Below are 24,760 nucleotides of genomic sequence, written 5' to 3'. Positions count from 1 at the left end.
TGCATTTAAAAACTGGCATCCCCCGCTGCACCACACTGCATGTAAAGTTGCCTCTTCTGAAGAACTCGAAAACAAACAAAGTGTGACTTACCTTACACAGGCCTGGAGAATGTTATCTGTTGGGGAGATTGTGATTAAATTTATATTTTCGTTGAATAAGTGTTCTTAATGTAGAATGTAACAATGAAGGAGGCAAAATGAGTTACACATCACTGAATATTCATACACAGGACCTGATCCACACAACTCCGTTTAACATGTCTCTTAATTCGGATTTCGTCCATTGCTTAATACAGGCTTTCATCAAGCTCAATAATCCTAGACCCTGACACAACTTATCTCAACCCACATAATGTGTCGCTCTCATACGGACTGTGTGTTCTGTTGTAGTAATGGTGGTTCAATCGGGCATTCACCGTTTGTAGTAGGATCGTTTCATCTTTCATTCTGTCTGAAGTAGTCACAAAATTTTCTTGTTCGCGTACCCCCAGATATAATTTTTCTTCAACTTTGTACCCCCAAAGTTGTTGGTTTATAATTCAAGTTATACATAGTATATAATCTACATCTAAAATAAATTAAATAAATTACATTACCGATTATTCAGTGTTTATCATAAAATAATATATATATATATTTTTTAAATTTCACGTACCCCCTAAGATGTCTTCGCTTACCCCCGGGGGTACGCGTACCCGAGGTTGATTACCACTGATCTAGACAGTTTAATTTAGCGTCATATTGCCTCATTTATCCTGTCGAGCAAGTTACTTTAGTTACAGTTTAATTAATAATCTGTATTTTATTATTGTGAGGCACCTGGTTTGAATCTCGACAGGGTTGCTAAATACAGTGGTGAGGGTATCTTGGTTTCAACTTATCTGTAGAAACATATTGTGGAAGTACACCTTCAAATTTAATTATCCTACAACCAACTAATCATCCAAAAAGTACGAAACGCAATGCTGGAATGGTAAACGGTGTCTTACAAACTATAACCGGGGGTGAACTTAGCTAAAGGGATTGTTATCTTTGCTTAAGGCCTTGAAATGTTCTAACTAGGAGCTATTGTTACTGGTGGGAGGATGATCACATCAGGCAAGTTGTCCTTTCGCGATGATAACTTTGCTGCATGGATGTCTGGGAGAAATGTTGGGCGGAGAACAATTTTGGCTGAAGGAATCCATGATTAGGGTAGGCGAGCTGTGCCCTGGCATTTACATGCTCACAATTCCGTCCGCTGGCCCTAAGAATTGCCGTGGGAAGTAGGAGACGGCGTGATCTCACTGCGCATGTGAACTCCGTGTATTCCCATTCCAAATATATTGTATTCCAATAGTCTCCACTGCTGTTGTGCATTGTGTGTATGAATAGTGTTGCAGGGGTGGACATGTTATGTGAAAGAATACAGAGTAGCCGTTGAAAGTCCACCACACTCGCAGCGGTCTTGTCCATCTCTTTCGAAGCTGTGTAACTTCTGCAGTTCATTTAGTGTCGTTAAATAACAAGGGTGTAATTCTTATTAAACTTAACATTGAACCATCACGATTAGCGAAGGTTTCCTCAAAAGAATGGCGTGGTAGAATCTTAAAGACAAAATTAACGTCTAAATACAATTGTAGGGCATGTGTTCCCATTTGAAGGTAATATATCGATGTTTGAACTGCCAAATGAAAGGCCACCTATAATTCCAATAATGTACTCATTAAATTTGGACTGAATCAGATAAAATATTAATATTATATAGGTTTTAAAATAACACATATTGGGCAATATACTTGTATACATGTACTTCATATACATATGTATGACCATTTTATATGTTTAAGAAACAACTAAGAATGTCCCTAAAACGAATGATTCACTGGAATAAAACAAGTAATCGGAGACTCAAATTTTTTTGTTCTATCTGCGCTTATACAGGCAATTACGGCAGGACAGTAAATTAAAAAATAATGCTTCGTGCCACATCTCTTTAAAATTCGTCATTTATAACCATAGTTGCCAAGTAATATATGAAATGTACAAAAAGGGCGTTGCAGTAGCAAACAATTAAAATAAACGCTTTAAAACGACCATAAATATTTCTTCACATCACACTACAAAACTAATCACTTGATAAAGAGTTCTTAAATTACTTATAGCCTACGTACATAAATTAGATACTCCTCTATACATCATCGCATCGTCGAATGTCGCCGTGAAGCAAGGCGGTTTATCATACAGACATTTGAAACGTGTAGTCAGTAGCGCAGTGCATGAAAACCCATAATACGGTATTTGCTGTAGGTATGTCCATTAGTTTCTGCTCCAAAACTAGCAACCTGACCACGCTTCGATGTATCGGTAAAATTTATGACGTACGAATCGAAAATTTTAGATGTTCATACAAACAGCATGCAGCATAGTTCATACTATACGTATGTAACATATATATCGATTGGGACCCCATTTTACGAAATAAGTAAAGATAATTGCAGATTCTAATTGCTATTGATGTTCATTTGCATTCTTTCCAGTCCATAAATAAATTGAATCATTAGAACTGCTTACTAAACCAGTTTTGATTTTAATAATCTTAAAAGGTTTATTGAAAATATAATGAAATTTAATTTTCAATTTCGATATAGTACTTATCATAAATCAGAGAAGCTCAGTCAGTGTAGTCTTACTGCAGACTGGACTTCGGGGTTCTATCTCCAGCAGTGGAGAGTATTTGTCTGCTAATCTTTTCGTCCAGACCGGTCTGCGGTCTACCCAAGCTCTTTTCAATTGGCTACCGGAATCCTTTCTCCGGAGTAAATAGAGACCGTGTCGTAACGCTGACCGCTTACCCCATCTAGTGCCTATGTCAAGAATGAACAGGAGCTAACCTTACCTCCCCCGAGCGCCTTTATAGCTCGTAATGGGACGTTGCCTTGTCGTATTAATTAAGAAAGCATATTGCCTCGCACTGATGGTAATAGTAAAACAAACAAGAATGTAAATTAAGAATAATTTTAAAGTAAGGAAATGCATTTTTCTTCCAAAGAAAGGTTTTAGTGAAGATTTAAGTCATTCAGACTGCACATTAAATAAGAAACAGTATATCTTTTGTTTTTCTACTAACAGATTTTTCTCAAAATGTAATTGTAAAGGTCACTGGATGCTGTAAAACTACACGGAAGTTTTTAATGCTTTCTAATTATTCACATCGGTTAAGACTTCACTCACATAATTTGTGACATAATTTGAATCAAATTAAGTAATTAGATACTTCTATTTAACATTATTGAGATAACTTAAATTCGAAAGTCTCAGTCCGGTGGTTAAAACTTTGGAAAGCCTTGGGATCAAATCTGTGACCAAAGACCTCGCTATCCTGGTTTCTTTCGCAAGGTAGATGTAGGGATCCTCTGTTTTGTCTCTTTCTGTATTTGGAGTCAACTATTATCCATTTACTTGGAAAAAGTCGAGTTGTATGTGATATCACGTGTATTTCTCTGACTCAAGAGTTCATAACACACAGCATTTATGGTGTCTTCATCACACTCGGTAAAATCTAAGTTGAGAGTCTTCTGGAATGTTGTGCCGTGTAGTCTGGTAAAACTTTAGTGGCATTTCAAAACGTTTTGCTGAATCCATCATCAGAACCATCCGATCATTCATCACCCTGATGATGGAAGCAGCAAGAAATTCAGAAACATTGATCAACGTCATTAATTTATGTAACTAATTTGAATTAAATAATATTAGAGACCTGTTTTTGACGCAGAAGTTAATGAATCCGAATATCAAATTTCGTACTTGGGATCCGACTTGGTTAATAATATTTTGACTATATATTATGTCACAATGGAAGGATGGCTTAATTTAAATCAGTTACTTGAAATTTTTTCTGGCCACATAGTTCACAGTAATTTCATGACAAATTATCTTTCGTTCAATAATCACTTTTCCGAAAAGCACGCTCCAATTCCGTCACTAGATTTCTGGACTGTAGACCTAACTGAAGTGTTTAAAGAAACATACAAATGTTTACAGGCGAACATTAATTCTTATTTTACTTTTTAAACTAAATGAAACACGTAGGATGTTATAATGCAGAGTGTCCACATGAAATCTCCCTCTTTAACAAATCAATCAAAGCGATAGAAACACGCGGTTTGCTGCACTCCGTAGAGCAACTCAAAAAGTCTATTTCCCTTTTTTTTTTACAGAGGTCATATGGTAATCATTGGCGGCGCTGCGGTCGACAATACACAAAATGGCGTCTCCACAACAGGTAGCTCAATGTTCAGTTTGGTTTTCAGAAACGAAATCTCCGATTACAGTTCAAAAAAATTACAGACTTTTTATGGAATGATTGATCACACAAGAGGACCATAAAGGCCTGGTATGACAAGTTTCTGACTACAGAGGTTGTTTTGCGGCAGTTAGGTTCAGGCAAAAAACACACGTCATGGAGTCGTTAAGAGAAGTCCAACAAAGTCGATTCGTAGGGTGTCACTTGAGATCAACATCCAGCGAAAAGGTCAGTCTTTGGTGTGTGACGATGAAAAACAGAATTATCGGGCATACCGGACCTTTCTTTATCATTGAGTCAACTGTAACTGGGAACAATTTGTCCTTCCTCACCTTCCCCCTAGCAATTCTGAAACTAAACATTGAGCTACCTGTTGTGGAGACGCCATTTTGTGTATTGTCGACTGCAGCGCCGCCACTGATCACCTACAAGAGCTCTGTATAAGAGAGAAATAAACTTTTTGAGTTGCTCTACAGAGTGCCTGAAACCGTGTGTTTCTGTCTGCCGTAGGTTTCGCTTCGATTGGTTTATTAATGGGGGATATTTCGCGTGGACACTAATTTACTGAGTTTCTAATGTTGGTTTCTTAACTGTTGATGTCATTCTTCCCTTCTGTAAAGCCGTGTAGACTTGTAGATAGACATCAACGTTTCGGAGAAACATTTTTTCCTTCTTCAGGGATGACATTTTCAATATGGAGATAACATGTTTCTCCAAAACTTTGGTATCTACCCACAAATTCACACGGCATTACAACCCAAAAGACTAACATCGACATCTTCACCCCCGTGAGAACTTAACATTTTAACATTTGTTTCTTGACTGTTAATAGAATGACTTTTATTAGGGCCATATCGTTTTCATGAGAGAAATGCCATTAAACTAAATACATAATAATTACTTAATAACCCTACATAATGTACAACAGTATACACAAAATAAGATAAACAAATATTCAGTCTTTATATAATACAACACAGGATTTTCCATCGCCACGTTAAGACGATGTGGTACAGTATACACACAGAATATTTTCTGAAAATTTGCCAAGTCGTAAGATGTTTCTCTTCCTTCCTTATGTAGGAGGACGAGGTCAGTAGGCGTACTTGTAACTGGGCTGTATTTGCTGAAACAAAATTTTAAGGCAGTTTTATTAATACCACCAAAATGAATACACTTAAGTCCATCCGGAAAAATGCAGAAGAATCCAGTTCTAATATTTTTACGCGGATATCCGTCTGCCATATGCACATAGTTATATGAAATTAGGAATAAAAACTAAATGCATTTCACTACGTTATACGATAAAGTATTTTTGTGTTCTGTACTTCAGAGATGTTTAGTAAGGGTACAGTGAGTGGCTCGGCAGATATATCTTTATTCAATTTTAGTCCACGCGTTGTTAAGAAAGTCGAAGTTAACTCTAACCATTGCATCTCTTATTCTTCCAGCGCATTTAGGCAAAGTGGTAGCCAATGGTGGTACGTACACACAGCATCCTTGATATACCCCCTAAAGAAAAATCAGGGAAGTGATATCAGGCGAACGAGATGGCCAAGTGATAAGCTCGGCCCTGCAATTTATTTCTATGGAAAAGTGTGATTTAAGAAGTCCTTCAATTCGTTGTTACAATGTGAAGGCGCCTCGTGTCGGAACAAAATGTCGTTGGGCCATCTCGTTCAGAAATAGATATAAGAAATTCTTCTACTTATGAAGTTATTTTAACAACTGCGAGTGTAGTGCTTAAGATGGAAAACTGGAAACTCAAGTAGCATGAATTATAAAATTGATCGGAAAACCAACTCAAATGCGGTTATTTTTCATTGTTTTACCCGTCGGCTTGCGAACATACAGCGTTTCATGTCTACAGCTTGTATTTCATGAAGAATATGAAATATCGACTAACAGGCTTAACTGTAATTATATTGTTGCTACCTGTATTGACTAATCGAGCCACTCTCTAATATTTATAAATACTTTCATCAAGATTCATCTAGTCAAACCAATAAGTATGTGAGTATTTGCATTAAATTGTTCAAACATTCCTAAACCTTCATAAACTACAAGCGAGAAACTGTCCAAATATATAATGCGATTATTTTAATACACAGCATCTAGAGATTTGTGAAATTTCTGAAGATTACTATTTTAGTAGAAATTTTTAGACTTCATGAAAATAAATAGACACACTTTGAGAGTCATCTGCGAGAGAAATCCTTAACGTTTTGATTTTAGGTTTTGTTCTGAACATTACACGCATCCAACATTTGTCACACATGCAGTGTCCAATAGCTGCAATGTTGTCCTTCGTATTGTTTATGTCTGTCTCCGGGTTTTAACACAGTCTTTCACGTGCTTACAGCCACAGGAAAAATAAAAGGTTGTAATATCCTGTAATCTGGCCAGTGAAGGGATGGGACCAGCGCGGCCAATCCATCGGTTTGGAATTTGCTGATAAAGAGATACACATTCAGATAACTTCCAGTCTGGTGACGTGGCATACTGCTGGAAGGCATGGTATGTTGCAGTTCTTGAAACTACGGGTAAGTAATGTTTTCCGGCACATCTCGGTATCTACTGGATGTCACAGTCGCTTCGGCAAACAAAAAGGTTCCGATCAAACCATCGTGACGCAGACCACTCCACACATTAACTTTGGGGTTGTTCGTTAATGTGCTCCGCTCTGGCATGAGATTCCTCTTATCTCTAGATGCGCACTTTCTGTTTACCTTCCCCGAAGCGTGGAATGTAGTTTTGTCATACAAAAAGATTTTACTCAGGAATTCTTTGTCTTCGTCCACTTTCTCGGTAATATTCATTGCAAATTCCTTACTGGCTGCCATATCATGTGGCGTAATTCCCTGCACAATTTTTAACGTGTAAGCATACAGACACGGAAGTTTTATTAATACCCGATGCACTATCAAGTGGAACGTACCTGCTCCAGCTCAAGTAAGTGGACTGCGGGCAAAGAGTTTGCGTGTCCTTGCGATATTTTTTTCATCAGACTCGTGGGAGTATGCAAAACACTATTCTCTCCTTAAAAACTGTTTGTACCAGGCATTTGTCGAGGATCTTGGTGATGGCGACTTGTAAAACGTTGTTCTGAAACGTCTTTGGACCTGCGAATACGATTTCATTTCCTTAAACTACTCTAAGCACTGTGCCGTATCCTGCGGGTTCATGGCTACTGACCTGATTCACGAAAAAGGGTACAGTGTAGTGGAAAATAACGGGATTCGGTTAAACTTTTGAGAGATTTTCATGCAGATGAAGCTGAAACACTGTGCCTATGTATCCGCATAAAGTTTTTAAAGCAAAGTTGTAAATATGATTTATGTACATCCTGTAATTTATAAGCGGTCTCTGAATAATGGTGTTAAATTATAATAATGTATCATCCGTAAACATTATTAATATAAATATTATTTTAATTTATAACTTTATGTGATTTCATGTCCTATGTTCTGTTGTTATGACGGTAATACGGTAAATATATAAAGGTCGAACAAAAATATACAAGAATGCTTTACATTCCTATATGAATTATAAATGGCACACATTACTCTGTAGTTTCGAGTAGAACTCTATACTAGTATTTCATTACACACATTGATATTATTTAATATTTATCTTGCTTTGAAACTTTTAACGTGGTTTATTATTAAATGTCACTTAGTATTTGATATCATTATTTTGAAGTCAAACGAGAAACTGTTTATTTTGTCCTACTTTCTTCGTATTTCAGTTTTTTTCAATTTTTTAGAAAACATAAAGTCATATCTTTTGTTTATTTACATTAATTCTACCATTTCTGGTGTTAACTTAGTCGTAATTTCATTGAATTTAGATTAATTGACGTACGCTTTGTCCTCTACAGAGGTTTCTAAAATACGAGTGAAATGAGAAAAGCTGTGACAAATGAAAATGGAAGGAAAGAGAAGAAGAAGAAACAACTTCAAAAATCGATCAGAGTCGCAGAATAATCGATCCTCCATATGTAGTAAAGCGAACTTACGAAGAAATTTATTATTTATTTCTCAACGCGCAACTTAAAAAGATTGCTGTCTTCTGGGTTGTTGCGCCGTGTAGTCTGGTAGAAGTTTACAGACGTTTCAGAGGTCCTTGCTAGCTTGCGTCGTCAGGGATTATCGCCGTGATAAATTTCTGCCGGACTGGCTACACGTCGCGAAAGCCCAAAAAACAGCCATTTTCTTAATCACAGCCATGACAACCTGAAATTAGCCTAAAAAGTCCCACAGAAAGGAAATAAGGTTATAAGGTTTTTACTCTCGGATTCTAAGGAGGGTAGCAGCTTATAGAAACATTGTTAAATTCTGCGTGCATTTGTCACCCATAAGAATTTGTACAGGTTGAATAATGGCAGAGAACTCTTAATGCCAAGAATATAGGTATTTCTTCTTACGTGAGAACTTCGTAGCGGTTTACAGAGTTCGCATACACAATACCGATATTTTATTCCGAATGCAACTCAGCGATACGTGATTTCGTGATATGACATTATAATACGTGACATAGCAAGACGTGACGTATGTGACGTGACGTGACAAAGCGTGATAGCCCACAAATAAATTCTGTTTTAACGTGCTTCGTTGTAAGTTAAATTGTGTCAAGATACTTAAAAATGAAAGAAACGTCAATTCGAAATTTATGAGACTTATAAGTAAATTAGCTAAGCGCTTAATAATCTGATTAGCATTAATGTGTATATAACGAGTCCTAATATATCTTAATTCCATGGAGACTATCTCTTCTTAAGAAGATCTTTTGGCTAGTTAAAACCTTCCACGAATTGTATACAACCCTGATATTTATTACCGTTTTCAGAAAATTCTTATCCTGAGCCGAATGCATCCAATCCACACTCTATTTCCTTAAGATCTAGTACAATATTATCATTTCTAGTAGACGTTTACCGACGTTTTCGTGGCACTAACTGCTTCCATTATCATCGCGATCAGAAATTATCCTGTGTTGCAACCAAGAAGGCAGCCATCTTAAATGTATTGTCTTTATAGTTTGTTAATATCCAAAAAGTTTTACTTCAACATTGTAGATTATTACTTTTCTGTTTTATGCTTTATAAAGTTTCTTTAGTCAGTCCGGTTTGTATCCTGAGCTTCATACTTACGTATGGTTTAGCTAGAGGTTTGATTCTGAAGCCGAATTTGATTGGGACCGTGTAGACTGAGTTCTCTGGTTCCTGCTCTTCGTAAACTGGAGCTGGGGGTATGGGTGGGTACGGGGCCAGCAATCTGGGTTCTGGTGTGGGGGGCGTTATGGGTAACATCCTGGTTCCGGAGTACACCATGATTGGACTGCCTCTTGCGCACACTAGCACTGCAGTCAGAACGAGACACACCTGAAACATTAAAAAGAGTCATTTATTTCACGAACAAGTCCATCACAGAAACTATAAAATCATATCTCTGAAACCAACTGATCCCCTAACAAACCAAGATCGTACGTTCTTTGTCTTTTTCACGAAATATTGAGTCTCTAACGTGTTGTTTATTTATTTATTTATGTTTATTTACTTGTCACATTTCACAATGTCACAATGTAATTTTTTGTTTTGAACAGTAATACAATTTACAATTTAAACATCGCACTAAAATTACAAAATATAGAAAAGTCTTTATAAAATAAATTAAATTCATAACATGTTCACTGTAACTGAAGCTAGATTGCTGTCAAACGCACCAACAAAAACTCGATAGCCTGACTCCAAACTCAGACTCCGCCGGATCCTACCATAGGAGCCACCATCGTCAGTCATCTAGTTCTTGCTAACAGAGGCGTTATCGTCGCAATTTAATTTAAAAATTTCCCGGATCGTACAAACGGCGCACTCGTCCAGATAGCAGTTACAGTTCGCGACTGTAATCTTGAGATGGGGGTGAAGGAGCCTTTAAGGTTTCGGACTTCCTGCATTCCTTGCAAGTCTCAAGATTACAGTCGCGGACTGTATTGACAATGGTAATTGTATTATTAGATTTGTTTATTTGTAATTTATTTAATGACGCTGTCAGTAGTTTACGCTATACGTCTTCGAATTATGGAATGATTAATAAGTTACAGAGGATGCTAAAAAAGTAATTGTAGTTTAATTTAAAGGTAATGTATTTTCCTAGATGGACTGGGGAGAGAATATCAGTCATGTCAGCTGGTACCTCCCGAAAAAGAAGCAGAAATACCACTCGGTCACGATGTTTGGTTTGAGCCTTTTATATATAATAGCAAAGAATCTGCCGTATGGGTTTATAATCGTGTAATTCAGATTGTACCTAATACCCTCTATTGGCTTTTCCTTCTTCAGTCTTCAAAGTACCTTTAAGTAGTTGCTGAGTATTGGGCACATAGTATATGATTATTTCCTGAGACCTTCCACACCAAATCATCCTTATCTCTTACTGTGTTTAATTTTTAATTCTTTATCAAAATATGGGGTCGCAGTGGCCTCGCGGTCTGAGGCGTGGGGCTTATGCCGCGTGATCGCTGGGACCGTGGGTTCGAATCTCACTCAAGCCATGGAAGTTTGTCCGCGTTTTTCTGTGTTTTGCTGTCCTGTGTACAAGTAGAGGCCTTGCGACGGGCCGATCTCTCGTCCAAGGAGTCCTACCGATGAAGCGAACGAAAAGTTGGGACCCGCAGTGCTCAGGCACTTGAAGAACCGGTCGTTCCCAGTATCCCAGTTATCAAAATATAGGCCACGGCCTTATCGCATTAACACTTTAACCTCTGTACCAGTTGCTTTAATAATCAGTAACTGTGCATTTTGTATTTGTAGATCATTATCACTGTTAATATAGATTATATCCTTAAACAGCGTTAATCAGTTTATTTTTGAAGTGGTGAATTATTGTGTTTCTTTACGGTACGAACATAATTCTTTATATTATTAAGACAAGCTTCGGCTTCAAATAATTAAACAAGATAACACCAATAATAATAAAATTATATTCTGAGATGTTGTTCCGTTTCGTTTGGTAAAAATTAACAGAATCGTAGTTACTTACTGCCTACGTCATCAGGGCGATAAAAGTTCTGAAATTTGTCAGTTTCAACTACAAAACACGGCGCAAGATCTCAGAAGACTTACATCTTTATTCTCGCTCTCTGAGGATATATTACTTCCTCCTGTGTGCAGATTGTTAAACCAATTCATAAATGAAGTATTATAAAAGTGCGAAATATGTCGTTAAATTACCCTGTTAAGATTTAAATATGACTGCGGGCTGTTTAACGGTTTTCTAAGCTGAAAGAGAAAATAGAACTTCAAGGTTGCAGCGATGCGACTTCACCAGCGTAAACTTGAATATTAAGTATTGTAATACGAAAGTCAGTGGTCTGCATTCTGGTATTTCGCAACGCCGTACACATAGATCAAATTTAGGTCCGATGCCGACTATTCCGGTAGGATATTTGTGTTTTTCCTGTGTTTTCCCAAGTATTTTCCAAGATAGTGGTTTAAATTAATGCGCAACCGTTTCATTCAACAATATTTGTAATTCTCTATTTACTGATAGTCCTATAATTCTATTATGTATAACACTGTTAAACAGCCAAAATATATCGGATATATAATATAAATTAACCAATTTTTATTAATTTTGAGCTGCTAAACACGAAAATGACATTCATTTTGCATGACTGGTTCGCATTTCGAAGATATTCATACCAAGCTTTTTCGTTAAATTTTCGTAATTTTCAGAATTGTAATGGACTACTTACTTCAGAAACAGCCTGTACAAGGGTGGAGAAGGTCTAATTGCTTCCTGCAGGTCTAGTCAACATCCCTAAGGGATGTTTAATAAATTGGTTCAGTTGTCCTTGTGGTTCTGTTTGGCAAACAAGTGTTTTGTTGTGTGCGGATTTTGTGTTTCACTTCGTCTTAGAATGCTTATGTAGTGAACAGCAAAAACGTCGTTGTGAGTACTTACATGAGATATTTGTAACACTAAAATATACAAAATGTCGCGTAGATTTGTCAATAATCCTAACAACGTTTTGTTATATCTGTGGAGAAGTGACTTTTAAATCACAAAACCGAAACTTGGCCCCCATCGTTAAGAAAGCTTACCACCTTTATTTTGGTGACAAGTTGGGTGACATGGACAGGGCATTCCATATTAGCTGTCTGAAGTGTTTTACAAATCTACGTGAGTGGCTAAAAGGAAAAATGCAATACAAGCCCTTCGCTGTGCCCAAGTGTGGCGGGAACCGCATAACCATGTAAACGACTGCTACTTCTGTATGATTCCTCCTGTCATCGGCATAAACAATAAGAAAGAACATGCTTTGATCTATCCAAACATCCCCTCAGCCATTCGTCCTATACCCCACAATCATGAACTACCTGTACCTAACCCTCGTATCTCCTGCACACCTGAAGAATGCTCACCATCAGATGACGCCATTCCAAGATCATCGGCATCTCAAGATAAAGAGTTTGTGCCAAAACGTTACCTTCTACATCTCACAGAGTAACTCAAAGTAAACTGAATAATCTAGTGAGAGATTTAGACTTGCCTAAGTATAAGGCAGAGTTGCTAGGATCGCGACTTAGGCAATGAAATGTACTTGAAGAAAATGTTAAAATATCCTGTTATCGCGTTCGTCAGTTTTCTTTACAAAAAAATTTTTTCCATACAAGATGATCTCGTACTTTGTGATGACGTTGATAGTCTTATGGATGCCCTGCATATAGAACATAATCCAAATGAGTGGCGGCTTTAAAACAGTATTATTGCACAATGGGAAAAAAATACCCAGTATTCCTATAGCTCATGCGGTTCATATGAACGAGACATACGACAACATTAAACAATTAATTAACAGGGTGAATTATGACAAATATAAGTGGTGTATGTGCAGATTTAAAAGTGGTGGCTATCATACTAGACTTTCAGGCAGGGTTACACAAAATATTGTTGCTTCCTCTGTGAGTGGGACAGTCGTGCATGGAATATACATTATGAAACTAAACAGTGGCCCCTTCGACAGAACTTGGAACAAGATACTAAAAATATTGTTCGTGAACCACTGGTAGATCAAAGCAAAATAATACTGCCAGCATTGCACATTAAATTGGATCTGATGAAAAATTTTGTAAAAGGAATGGACCGAAATGGAAGCCTTTAGGTACCTCTTTCACAAATTTCCCCGACTTAGTGAAGCTAAAATCAAATAAGGAGTTTTCGTAGGTCACCAAATAAGAAACCTGATTGTTGATGAACATTTTGATGGGAGAGGAGAAAATTTCATGGGAATCCTTCAAGTCAGTTGTTAGGAATTTTCTTGGAAACAACAGGGCGCCAAACTATAGGGAATTAGTAGACAAATTCTTGACAGCATACAGTAAAATGGGGTGCAATATGTCTCCACTCTCACTTAGAATTTTTCCCTGATAATCTTGGATCGGTTAGTGATGAACATGGCGAAAGATTTCACCAAGATATTTCTACTCTTGAAAGACGTTATCAGGGGAAATTGAGCGCATCAATGATAGCTGATTACTGCTGATCGATGGTAAGAGATGCCCCTGAGGTAAAATACAGAAGAAAGGCCAAAAGACAACGTCTATAAGGTAGGTGAAAAATTGTAAACATTTGCATATCATATGGACAAATTTATTGGTGATATTCTACAAAGTACAAAATATATTCAAAACGCGAACTAACTACGCTTTATTATTGTTATTTGGGAATTTAGAGGTCGAAAATATATAAGAATTGATTAATTTCATTTCCGATATATACAACTCATTAAAATTTGTTGTCTAGTGTAATCGATCAATTCACAAAGTCATATAAAAAGGTAGGAATAAATAAATAAGGGCAGAAAACAGACCCGCTGTTGCCCTCTTTACTGTACAAACGATTAAACGTCCTAAATACGAAGTTTCGTGCTTGTCTGCACAAATCTGACTCTGTTTCTAGTTCTTGATTTTTAAGAAACAAAGTAAATCGTCATTAAAAGGAAACAGCTGCTTTGAAAGCCCTTTACATTTTCACAAAGGGAATTTCGTAAAGTTTGAAAGACACGAGAGAAAATTTATATCTTAGTTGTCATTCGGACTATTATCGCATCGAACAGCTGACTCTTCAGTTACCTAACGATCCTGATTCAACTGCAAAGAAGACAGTGTAGAACTAAAAGGGGAATATTATCACGAATGTGTATGTAAATCGGCGTTAGTGAAGTATAGAACGTTCCGTAAATGACCTTCTTTTGGGATGTTGTAGTTAGTAAGTGTCTCTGAAACGTAGACCAGTGTTACATTGATAATATCATCTCGGCTCGTTCAACCAAATTGTTTTTTAATAATAGTGACCATAGGAAGTAGGAAGAAGTTATCTTCCAGATTTGGCCTTTATATTAGCGTATCACAAGTCATACCTCACGTGTTATTTGCGACTTTGTAGTAAAAATATTTTTTGTGCATAATTTACGTCAAACCGCAATTTACAGAAATCCTAAAAGAGATTACGGTAAAAGAAATTTTCTGTTTGTCAACGATGACCGTACAAACACATAGCGGTTTTTGCCTGAAGATTAACAGAGGTTCTACAAAAACAATTGAGACAGGTCGGACATGCGTGACACGTGTGAGAGATGACAAATGCAACCTCAGTATTTGTTCTGAAACAGTAAATAAAAGACAAATTTTGGTGATCTATACGCAGTTGGTGATGATATCGGTGATTATGTATTTTATTGTAAGAAAATATATTCGTACTAAAAACTGTGTCCATGAATCTCTCCGGGCTGGAAGTAATGCGAGAGGAAACGTGTAATTTATTGAAGAATGTTTATCAACAAAAGTGGATCACATGTGTTAAAATAACCTGTCCAAGAATAAATAATTCTCAACATATTTGTTCTTATAGTACGGCTATATTCATGGCAGCGTGACGTCCTTGAAACTTTTACAGTTACTAAAATTGTCAAGATATATTTTGCTTTTACGTAACGGGAATATTTATGATTATTTTCACAAAATGACACTATTGTGCCCCACTATTGACAGTCAACCGTGTCCATTCTGTATTAATATTAGTGAACTCCGTGGAGCAGAATAATTATTGAGAGGCTGATAGACGTTCAGCTTGTCAGAATTTCTCTGCACTGTATAGTACCAAAGCTTAACAACCTAAATCCTGTTCACATTATGACGAAGTTCCTCGTATTTAAATTCTCGATCCTGTTCTTCCATATCTGTCTTATGGATCAAAATATTCTTTTCAGCCTTTTTATTTTTAGGGCCTTTCGGTTTGTATTCTTCGCTTTTTATCAACGCCGAATTTCATACACGTACAAAATAGCAGATAAAATTATTGTACTGTACACACTATATACATTTGTAAACTTTAGGAAATAATGGGATGCGAAAAATAAAGATTTAGAATTTATTGATAGTAAGCATTTTCAAAATACAATCTGCTATTTACATCTTTCTGGTTATAAGTTTTAAATTATACTGCCGTCCCCGAAAATCGTAACTTTTTCTCTTCAGACGGAATAACTAAGTTCTTTCTCGTGACGAGACACAAATGCGTTTCTTCGGCGTTTTTTTCAAAATCCCTGTCGTTACTATAACACAAGAGTTTCTGTATTTTTATTTATGACATTTAAATTTTAAATAAAGTTAACATCATCGGAATAATTTCATTATTGGAGATGTTGCTCTTCTGGGTTTTGAATGTCCCGCAGACTCGTAAGTAGATACTAATGTTTCGGAGGAACAATAGATTATCTTCAGGGCTGTATTAAATATGAAGACAGTATGTTTCTCCTAATTCTTCCATCTACCTACGAGTCCGCATGGCGTAGCAGACTAGAAGAACATCTTCAACGCCTTGAGAACCTGAAGTATCATATTTCAATATTATTCTCCCATCTGTGTCGAAGTCTGTCTAATTTACTCTTTCCTTGAGGTTTTCTAACCAATCTTTGTACGTGTTTCTTAGTTGCTCTAATTTATGAGCAGTGGTGCCTCATTAAAGTAACTATGTCCTGGACAACAGTTGTTCGATTCCCGGCAGAAATTTATTTATGATTTGAGGTTTTCACACCGGTGAGTATTCGATTTCTGTCTTCTGGGTTGTTGCGCTGTGTAATCTGGTCGATGTTTACCAACGTTTCAGAGGTCATACTGCCTCAGTCATCAAATTTCTGGACCGGCTCTGGGGTCCATCCAACCGACGGGGGAAATTGACCACACACGACCACCTAGTTTCGAGGCTAAGAATTCATGGAGCCAAACCTCCACTCTCTATATGTCTGAATGGCGCGGTGGTTTTTTACTTCTAGCTTAGCCTTTGCGTGACAAATTGTATCAAGAAACCGGTTCTTGGCATTTATTTGAATTTAAGTGAAGTAATGAGTCCATATTCGGTAAAATAAAACCGCCATACAAACTAACGAAAATAACAGGTTAAATTATAGAAACTACTGTTCTTGAATGTGCAATCTCTTTTATAGAATTTTATTCACATTCTACAACGGAATCCAGAAATATTAAGATAATTATGGGGTTTTATGTTTATTATAAGATGTTGTGACACCTCATGGGGCCAAAACGCATTTTTATATATTTAATTAAAAGTGATTTCTTGAGGCCATGGTTTTGTAAGAAAGCTATACATGAATTGTGCTCTATTTTAATAAGTACGTATACAAAACAGCGTATGCAAGAAGAACTGCAAATAAGCAGGATAGAGGAATTTGCGTGACCTTGAAGCGATCTTTGGACCACTTCCACTATCCCTGCCGGCTGACAGCACTGGCCAATCGTTCTGCACTAGACCTGTTGACCCTGAACTTAGCGAAGTGCTTTGTCAGTGGCGGTGATTTGCATGACGGTTATCGTTTTCATCTGCTGTATAAAGGAGAGAGAAGTCGTGACGAAGATGAAGACGGATAGGAACGAGAAGTCTGCAGACCTATCGTTCTTAAATTACGATTTAGTCCTGAAGTTAAATATATCATCAACGTCACTGATTAATATCTTAGCACGTTTCTGTCATCATCATCATCACAAGTATTAATATCTTCGTTTGATCTGGTTATAATAATTAAAACTTTACTCTCACCTTGTAGTCGGATAGTCTTGACTTCATCTGTACTCTGATTTTTATTGGTTGCTTTCATGTTCGCTTTCATGTAATCTTTCCTAATTGTTTGCCATTGTTACTTGCTCAAGACTGTCGTCGATTTTTATCTGGCCCATTTAAACGTATTCTAGGCCATTTATCATCTTTACTGCCTTAAGGCTTTGTTCTTGACGTTAGTATTCTATTCATAGTCAACCCAAGTCGCCTTATTCCAAGTTTTCAGATGATAAAATTTTATACATGGGGATACCTCCGTGATACGTAACTCGACGTCTGTAAATCTACTATTTAATCGCACCAAGTAACACAAGATTTAAATTAACAATTTCCTGAGTCTAATTAAGATATATTCTGTGTGTCGCCTCTTACATTACTTAAATTTTCACACCTTATAACTAATACAATTCCCCAGGGATCGCTTTATCCCCTGGGGAACCCCTTGAGTGTTCTCTGTTTACTAAGAGACGTTGACGGCCTCATAAGGTATTCTCGTGTCCGCTTACTCTAAAGCATTGGTATTCAACCTTTTTTGTTCGCGTACCCTCAGATATAATTTCTTTCAACTTTGTACCCCCAAAGTTGTTGGTATATAATTCAAGTTATACATAGCATATAATCTACATCTAAAATAAATTAAATAAATTACATTACTGATTATTCAGTGTTTATCATAAAATAATATATTTTTTTTAAATTTCACGTACCCCCTAAGATGTCTTCGCGAACCCCCGGGGGTACGCGTACCCCAGGTTTAATATCACTGCTCTAAAGCACAAAGAACATCTTGAAACTGATTTTAATAAACAGGGCTTTCATGTATGAAATGAATTCATTTGGCTCCCCTACAGATACTGTTGACGGTCTCTTATAAAAATATTAATGGACATTTGTAATCTATAAAAGAGGATGAATTCTTCACTAGCTGATTGACTATCAGCTCCTCAAGGACTCTATTCAATGTAGTGCGTGAAGGGAGCACATAAGATACATATTACAACTGACCATAATTTTTTTACTACTTGTATTTTAGCATGGGATAAATGAGAAAAAATTAACATATCTAGAGTTATCTGACTGGAACGTACATTTAACGTCACTGCATCATCTGCATATGCTCTTTAATTATACATAGTTAAATGAAGAGAAGATGGTGTCCTGTTTGAATTGATCCTCATTATCCGGGCTATACCTGGATTTTCCGATGGAAACCCACGTATTGTCCAGTCTATTACACGGCTTCCCCTCTCCAATACCTGACTGGATTCAGAAAACAAATTAAACTTAGGTTCTATATTTTCTTTCGTAATTTCAGGCAAGCTTAGTATTTTGTGTCCGTAAGACCAAAATAGCAGGTTAGCTTGGCGATTGAAGTGAGACTCTGAGTCGTGGATGACTGGGTTTGATTCCCGGCATGCAAGCTTTTCTTCCCCTTTCCATTAAATCCATTGCGGCTTTGTAACCTACTCAGTTTTCCAATGGATCATTAAGCTAACCACTTATCTGGTTATAATTCGAAGGTTCGAAGTGCTTATACCTCCAAATCTTCACACATCGTTGTAGCATCTTGTTTAATTAATTACTTGAACATAATAACAATTTTTATTTTATTGTACCATTATTATTTAATATATGAATCACTAGAAGATACTGACTTTATAGACATATGATTTCTCCGTTCATTTTCATAACACTAGTCATCAAGATTTTGTTAAAACTACTGAAAACTAAATGTTTACATTAACTCTGTCACGCTCATTACAAATCTAGACTTAAAATTTTTTTATCACGTCACAGTACAGGGAAAAGCATTTATAATTATATCTCGTAAGAAAAAATAACTTCCTGTGTAATGAATTTGAAGTCAGAATGGCATGGCTTACTTACTTTTGTATTTTTCTGAGTGTGTTTGTTATATTTATCAACTATAATATAAGATTATTATTTATTAGTTGATTAAAATTATAGTTTTTCTCTGCCTGTTGAAGTCTACGACGTTTTAATAGGGATTTAACTTTAATCTAATTTAAAAAGTGCACATTCTATATATTGCATTATAATTTATATATAAATTTATATATTTCTAATACAAATAAAGGTCAGGCAAAACAAATTTCAGAATGCGATTTTTATGATCAGTGTACCCGATTTATTAAAAACAGCTGATTTATTCCATTTTAAATGCAGAATTTTAGGGCGTGTTTTGCTGAAACATCATCCGCCACTGCGAGGTAAACAGGTATTTCTTGTGATGATGTATAGTTACTGAGAGGTCCAGATTTGACAACAGGCGTGCAAGCTACTACATTAGCACAGTCAGCAGTTCGTGTTATGAGGATCATGGCCACACGGGCAACGGGCTGAGACGGACAAGGTTACTGGAAGCACGGTGCCAAATGCTTACAGGCCCGTAGACGACATTCTGCAGTCTGCCTGTGTTTTGGTTTGCATGCTTTCAAAGTAACTGAGTACAGAAATCCATGTTTATCAGCTCTTACGGATTTGACATTGTGGCCTGTATAATTTCAGAAATACTTCTGAAATTATGTCTTCGTTTAGACTACTTGGATGAGTGATCAGATGTTGAAAGGGTTCTACCTATACAGAAGGGCAAAATCACAGAAAGACGTGGACAAACATCCACGCCTTGATAAGCGTTCGAATTATTGATCCCAATATTTGAGCGGTCAAGACCCACATCCAAGACCTCTTGGTCACTGAGATTGGTCATAAATTTTAGTTGTTTTCTAAAATATTGTAAAATTGAGGGGTTTCAGAAATTGAACACGAAAGCAGTTATTATTAGACTCCTCAAATGAAAGACTATAAAAGAAGAGCATAATAAATTCAGAATTGCATTACACATGGTTCTATAAGATTTTGTTTAAAAGCTGGAAAAAAGCAGAAGACATGCGTGATCATGAAGAAAATCTAAAAGCAGAAAAGGCAATGGAGACAAATTAATTGTCTTAATAAGTATGGTACTTTAAACTCATTGCAAAAGAAGTAAGTGTTTATGGAAGGGTCTTAAAAAGTCTAACGCCGAACTAGTTGAAGAAATTAAAAAATACGTTAATAAGTTTCTGTTTTGCATGTGTGGTAAAAATTATGTCTATGGAAATTTTGTTTTTGGAAATTGTTTTAGTGACCATTGTCAGATATGTTGTAGGAAAAGGCTTTAGAATCACAGTTTTTGTTAGTAAGTATTGAACTTTCGGTTGTTGCAAAATTACTTTTATTTTAATCTTATTTCAGTAAATCCTCACAACATATGAAATTAAATTTCCAAGAACGCCTTTTCCTTTACACATTCTCTATAACATCACGGAATTAATATCAACTGTGAATTGCCGTAATTCCGTCGTGTTGACAAGTTACAACTGTTATAATTTGAATTAATTACCTTATAGGCGCTGTTCATAGTTGCTTCTGCTCCCTAGTAGTTTCTATTGGCGACTGATGTTCCTAATATTACAACACCCAGAAGTCTGCAAATCACGGCTTGTACAATGGCGACAAGCAATTGCAACACCACACACACATCCACACACACTGCTGCCACTATTACTGTCTGCTCTTGTCCCCTTGCGTCTTCTTAGTATCGTATCGACGTAAACAGCTCGCAGGGAATTATATTATCCTTGAAGTCACTCGCCAGTTCGTGTACTGTAAATCCTTTGTATATTGTAAATGGTTTCGATATTATACACACCTGGCTTCTTTCTTTATTACTTCTAAACCATGTGTTTGTGTCTTTGCAAAGTATATAAAGCCGATGAGTGATTTTATTTTATTTAATATCAATTATTTATAGCGCGTGAGTAGGCGGCAAGGAGGGGCTTCGTTTACTATTGTTTGTGCCTCCGCGATGAACTCCTTGCTAAGCAATGCCAACAAACACGTTCCTCACCAAACGCTAATTCTGTTGATGGGAAAATACAGTTCTTAGAGATGAATTGCTGTCGTATTTAAGAAAGTATCAGATTAACACGCAAATTAGTACCGAAATCTGGGAAATATTATAAAAGAGATGCGGGAAGAAACAGAGAGTTGATACAGAAGAAACATGCAGTGATTAGCCTCGATTTTTATATTAATTTCACGAAGACACGTCCCTTTTATGACGCTGTGTCTAAACTGGAATTTTCATGTAATTACTACATTGAAAATAATTTTAAAATGCTTTGAAGTTACGAAAGAGACCCCACTCCCGCAGTTATTTGTTTATAAGTGTAATTTAAATGTTGATAAGCCTTTAAAACTGTTGCTATTTTTTTTACTTTTGTTATTAATATTTGTTATTTTACATATCTACGTACAATTATTTCACGTTAATAGTTTAAATATTCGTTTGGAACGTAAGCAAGATTTTAAAATTTTCAAGAAACAGTTAAATATTATTGCGTATATATTATGAAGTTTCGACAGAAAATCGCTCACAAATTGGGCAGTAACAAATGGAACGTATTACTCAACTAATTCCCAATTATTTACTATGCATCAACCTCGTATGTGTTCCGCTTCTCACAAACCTTCCTCTCACTTCGAACTGACTTCGTATCGATGTCTCGCAAGTTGTGAAGGAACCTTGTGACTGGCGTAATTGAAAGCTGGGAGTCCATTTATACGCCACTCCGTGGGCTGAGCTGGGATAGAATGACGGTTATAAACACAACCGTAACGCCACGCACAAATTCATCATGTTATGAGTGGATTCGGCGACTACGTTTCTTAAAACTAAGGCCAACAGCACATGACCTTGAAAATAAATTTTTGTCTAGTAGGACAACTGATTGTGTCAGGGATTTGTGAGAGAGGAGAAGTGGCACAAACTTCTAGCTTTCGTGTAGGACAGAAGAAATGCACTTGAAACTGTAATAAACTCAGACGGCCTCGGTTTCATTTCCGCGGGGAACCCAAATAGAAATGTAAGCCAGCTATGCACCGCTAATCTAGTCAATGACTTCAAATGCATTCAGCGGAAGTGTTTTATATATGAACAATATTATGTATTTTTTAGTTGCGAGTATTGGAGCGGTACTCTTTCCACTTTCACACGAATTGTCCTTTAATGTCTTCAGTAATATGAAAGGCCATTCCGCTACTGACTCAGCATGAAACTGGTCCTTTCGCCTATACCACCACCCATTTTTAATTAATTAAAAAAGTTAGTGCAGTATTCGTTTTCTGTTCGACTCTCTGTTGGCTGCCAGATTTTGCTTTGACGGTACTTTGAATATAGTGTTCTGTAGGAATCACAAGGCATACTTTTTCGAAAACTAACCTCGTTTTTAAATAAATGGATGCACTCTGATATAACAGAGGGAGAAACGTTTCAGAAAGGGAGCAGAACAAGCATTTTTAAAATTGTTAACATTTCTGAAAATATCTATTAATATTCTATAAATCTTACTTCCGTATTTTTGTGCGTTGGAACACTCTCCATGGTGTAGTCTTTGCTCAACCAGCCAAGAAATTCCTAGTCTTTCACTATCGTCTACAAAATATCTTATACTGGTTCGTATTCTAATCCAGATGATTTCAATACAGGCCTTTAAGCACTATATAAGATCCATTATAATATTTCATTGCCGTCTCTTTCAAGTAATGGTTTTACCCTCCAGGATTTCCTCATAAATTTCCGTATTTAATTATAATTTATTATTAGCTCTACATTTCTTACTCATCTCACCCTTCTTAATTTTATCAGCTGGTAGTATATATCTTGTAGGCGTACGTTCAGTTTTAAAAAAATATTCATTTATTTCTGTATGTTTATTTCTTATTCCAATTCTTTTTAACTTTGTTCAAATTTGAAATTTTAGATCTTTATTGTTTATAACAACAAAGAATAAATTTTATGCGTAAATATCAGTGTAGAATCCTTTCTATTCGAACACCTAAATTAACTGCTGCTTGTGTCTTGTTAAATGTCCATCGATTACATATTCTTTATACGATGTAAAATTTCCTTTGAGGTACAAGGTAATGATCACAATGAAGCTTGTTGATGCCGTGAGCATGCAACTGTCGACTCTGAATAAATTACATTATATTATGGATAAAATGTAAAGCTGGGTCACTGTTTCTCCTCTCGATATGGCACAGTATGGTAATACAACACAAAGATACCGAACCAACAAAGCTTCATATAATTATAAAATTCCTCCTCTCATAACGGTTCCGTAATGAATGTGTATAGGGCATAATATTCACTCATAGATTTCACACCCCCGTCCAAAATTATCTTCATGCTGTAGAATTACAATAACACATCTGGCAATAGAGTCGATACTTTTGAAACAACCGTTATGTTACCTGACCGTTCCGTTCTCCGACCGGGCCGTACCGAGTGTACCTAGAGAATTCAGCTAGCAAGTAATATGGTCCAACAATATTATCCTGTAGAGAAATATTTCTTATCCTTTATCGTATTTATATCCGTATATTTTCCTGATTTTTGCTGGATAAATGTAGGTTGTAATATCATACACATAAACAGAAGGAACTCATGAAGTAAATTTTTACCATAATTCATTTACAGTTTCTAAATGTAAGCCACATAACTCATTGTGGAAGTCGTTGTAACTACAGGAATAATTATCAAGAATGCAGACGGAGGACACAAAATAAATCACACGTGTGACCTCGGTACATTTTATTGCTGAAAGTATGTAGTTAATCAATCGCCTTTGTTTCATCATCTGGTACATACGTTTGGGATTTCTTGTTCTCAAGGCAACGAGTATGAAGATGACTGTCTTCTGGGAGAAACTGACTGACGTTTCACAGATGTTTACTCCCTCCATTGTCAGGGCGATGGAAGGTCGGTTAACAAGACCACATAGTGCAACGTTTCAGAAGTGTCAGCTTTAAGTACTTGAAGTATTTCGATACAGTTTCTATTGGTGATTAACACTGAAGCTAGTCGATCTAATTTGTTTTTTGTTCATATCAGTATAATGTAAACCCTATTGTAAATTAAACTGAAGTCGAACATCGTGATTTTCTCAGAAATGTATCATTGCACAAATCATTTGTACGCTTAAAACCTTTGTGATATTATATTTATATTTAATTTATGTCTTTAACCAGAGGTTAACTCATTTCACATAAAAACATGTCTGCTAGATAGTCTCTTTACAAGATAAACAGCCCTTGAACACCGGCCGGCAAGTAATGAAAACTCTCCTGTACGTTGTAGGGTGAGAATACGATTGGCTATTCTTTGCATCTCACTTTTTCGAAACGGTAGTAGTGAAACAAAGCGAGGATCATTCAAACAGCAATGAATAAATAGAAACAGCAAATAGTATTTCGTTCTAATATTTTTTCCTAT

The 24,760-nt window shown here is 36.4% G+C and overlaps 1 protein-coding gene across 3 annotated transcripts; it reads right to left on the bottom strand.

Moving 5' to 3' along the window:
- Positions 1-5,108: 5,108 nt before the first annotated feature.
- LOC147873737 (uncharacterized) lies at positions 5,109-22,010 on the bottom strand. Of its 3 annotated transcripts, none has more exons than XM_087349625.1 (4): positions 21,927-22,010; positions 20,825-21,343; positions 9,438-9,668; positions 5,109-5,411 (listed from the first exon to the last, which is right to left on the bottom strand). In XM_087349625.1, exons 2-4 carry the CDS (start codon positions 20,840-20,842, stop codon positions 5,379-5,381), a joined length of 282 nt encoding a protein of 93 aa, XP_087205751.1. In that variant the 5' UTR covers positions 20,843-21,343; positions 21,927-22,010; the 3' UTR covers positions 5,109-5,378. The 3 variants fall into 3 exon arrangements, with proteins under 3 accessions (XP_087205751.1, XP_087205750.1, XP_087205749.1); XM_087349624.1 differs by having other exon boundaries at positions 21,898-22,006; XM_087349623.1 differs by having other exon boundaries at positions 20,825-22,001.
- Between the last annotated feature and the right edge of the window lie 2,750 nt (positions 22,011-24,760).

Source organism: Zootermopsis nevadensis, unplaced genomic scaffold, assembly GCF_977971745.1.
Source record: "Zootermopsis nevadensis isolate Lab colony 2312 unplaced genomic scaffold, Znev_1.0 Znev_ptg000016l, whole genome shotgun sequence".
Lineage (NCBI taxonomy): Eukaryota > Metazoa > Arthropoda > Insecta > Blattodea > Termopsidae > Zootermopsis > Zootermopsis nevadensis.
The sequence above is the reverse complement of the archived record's forward strand: the minus strand, read 5'-3'. Positions and strand labels throughout refer to the sequence as shown.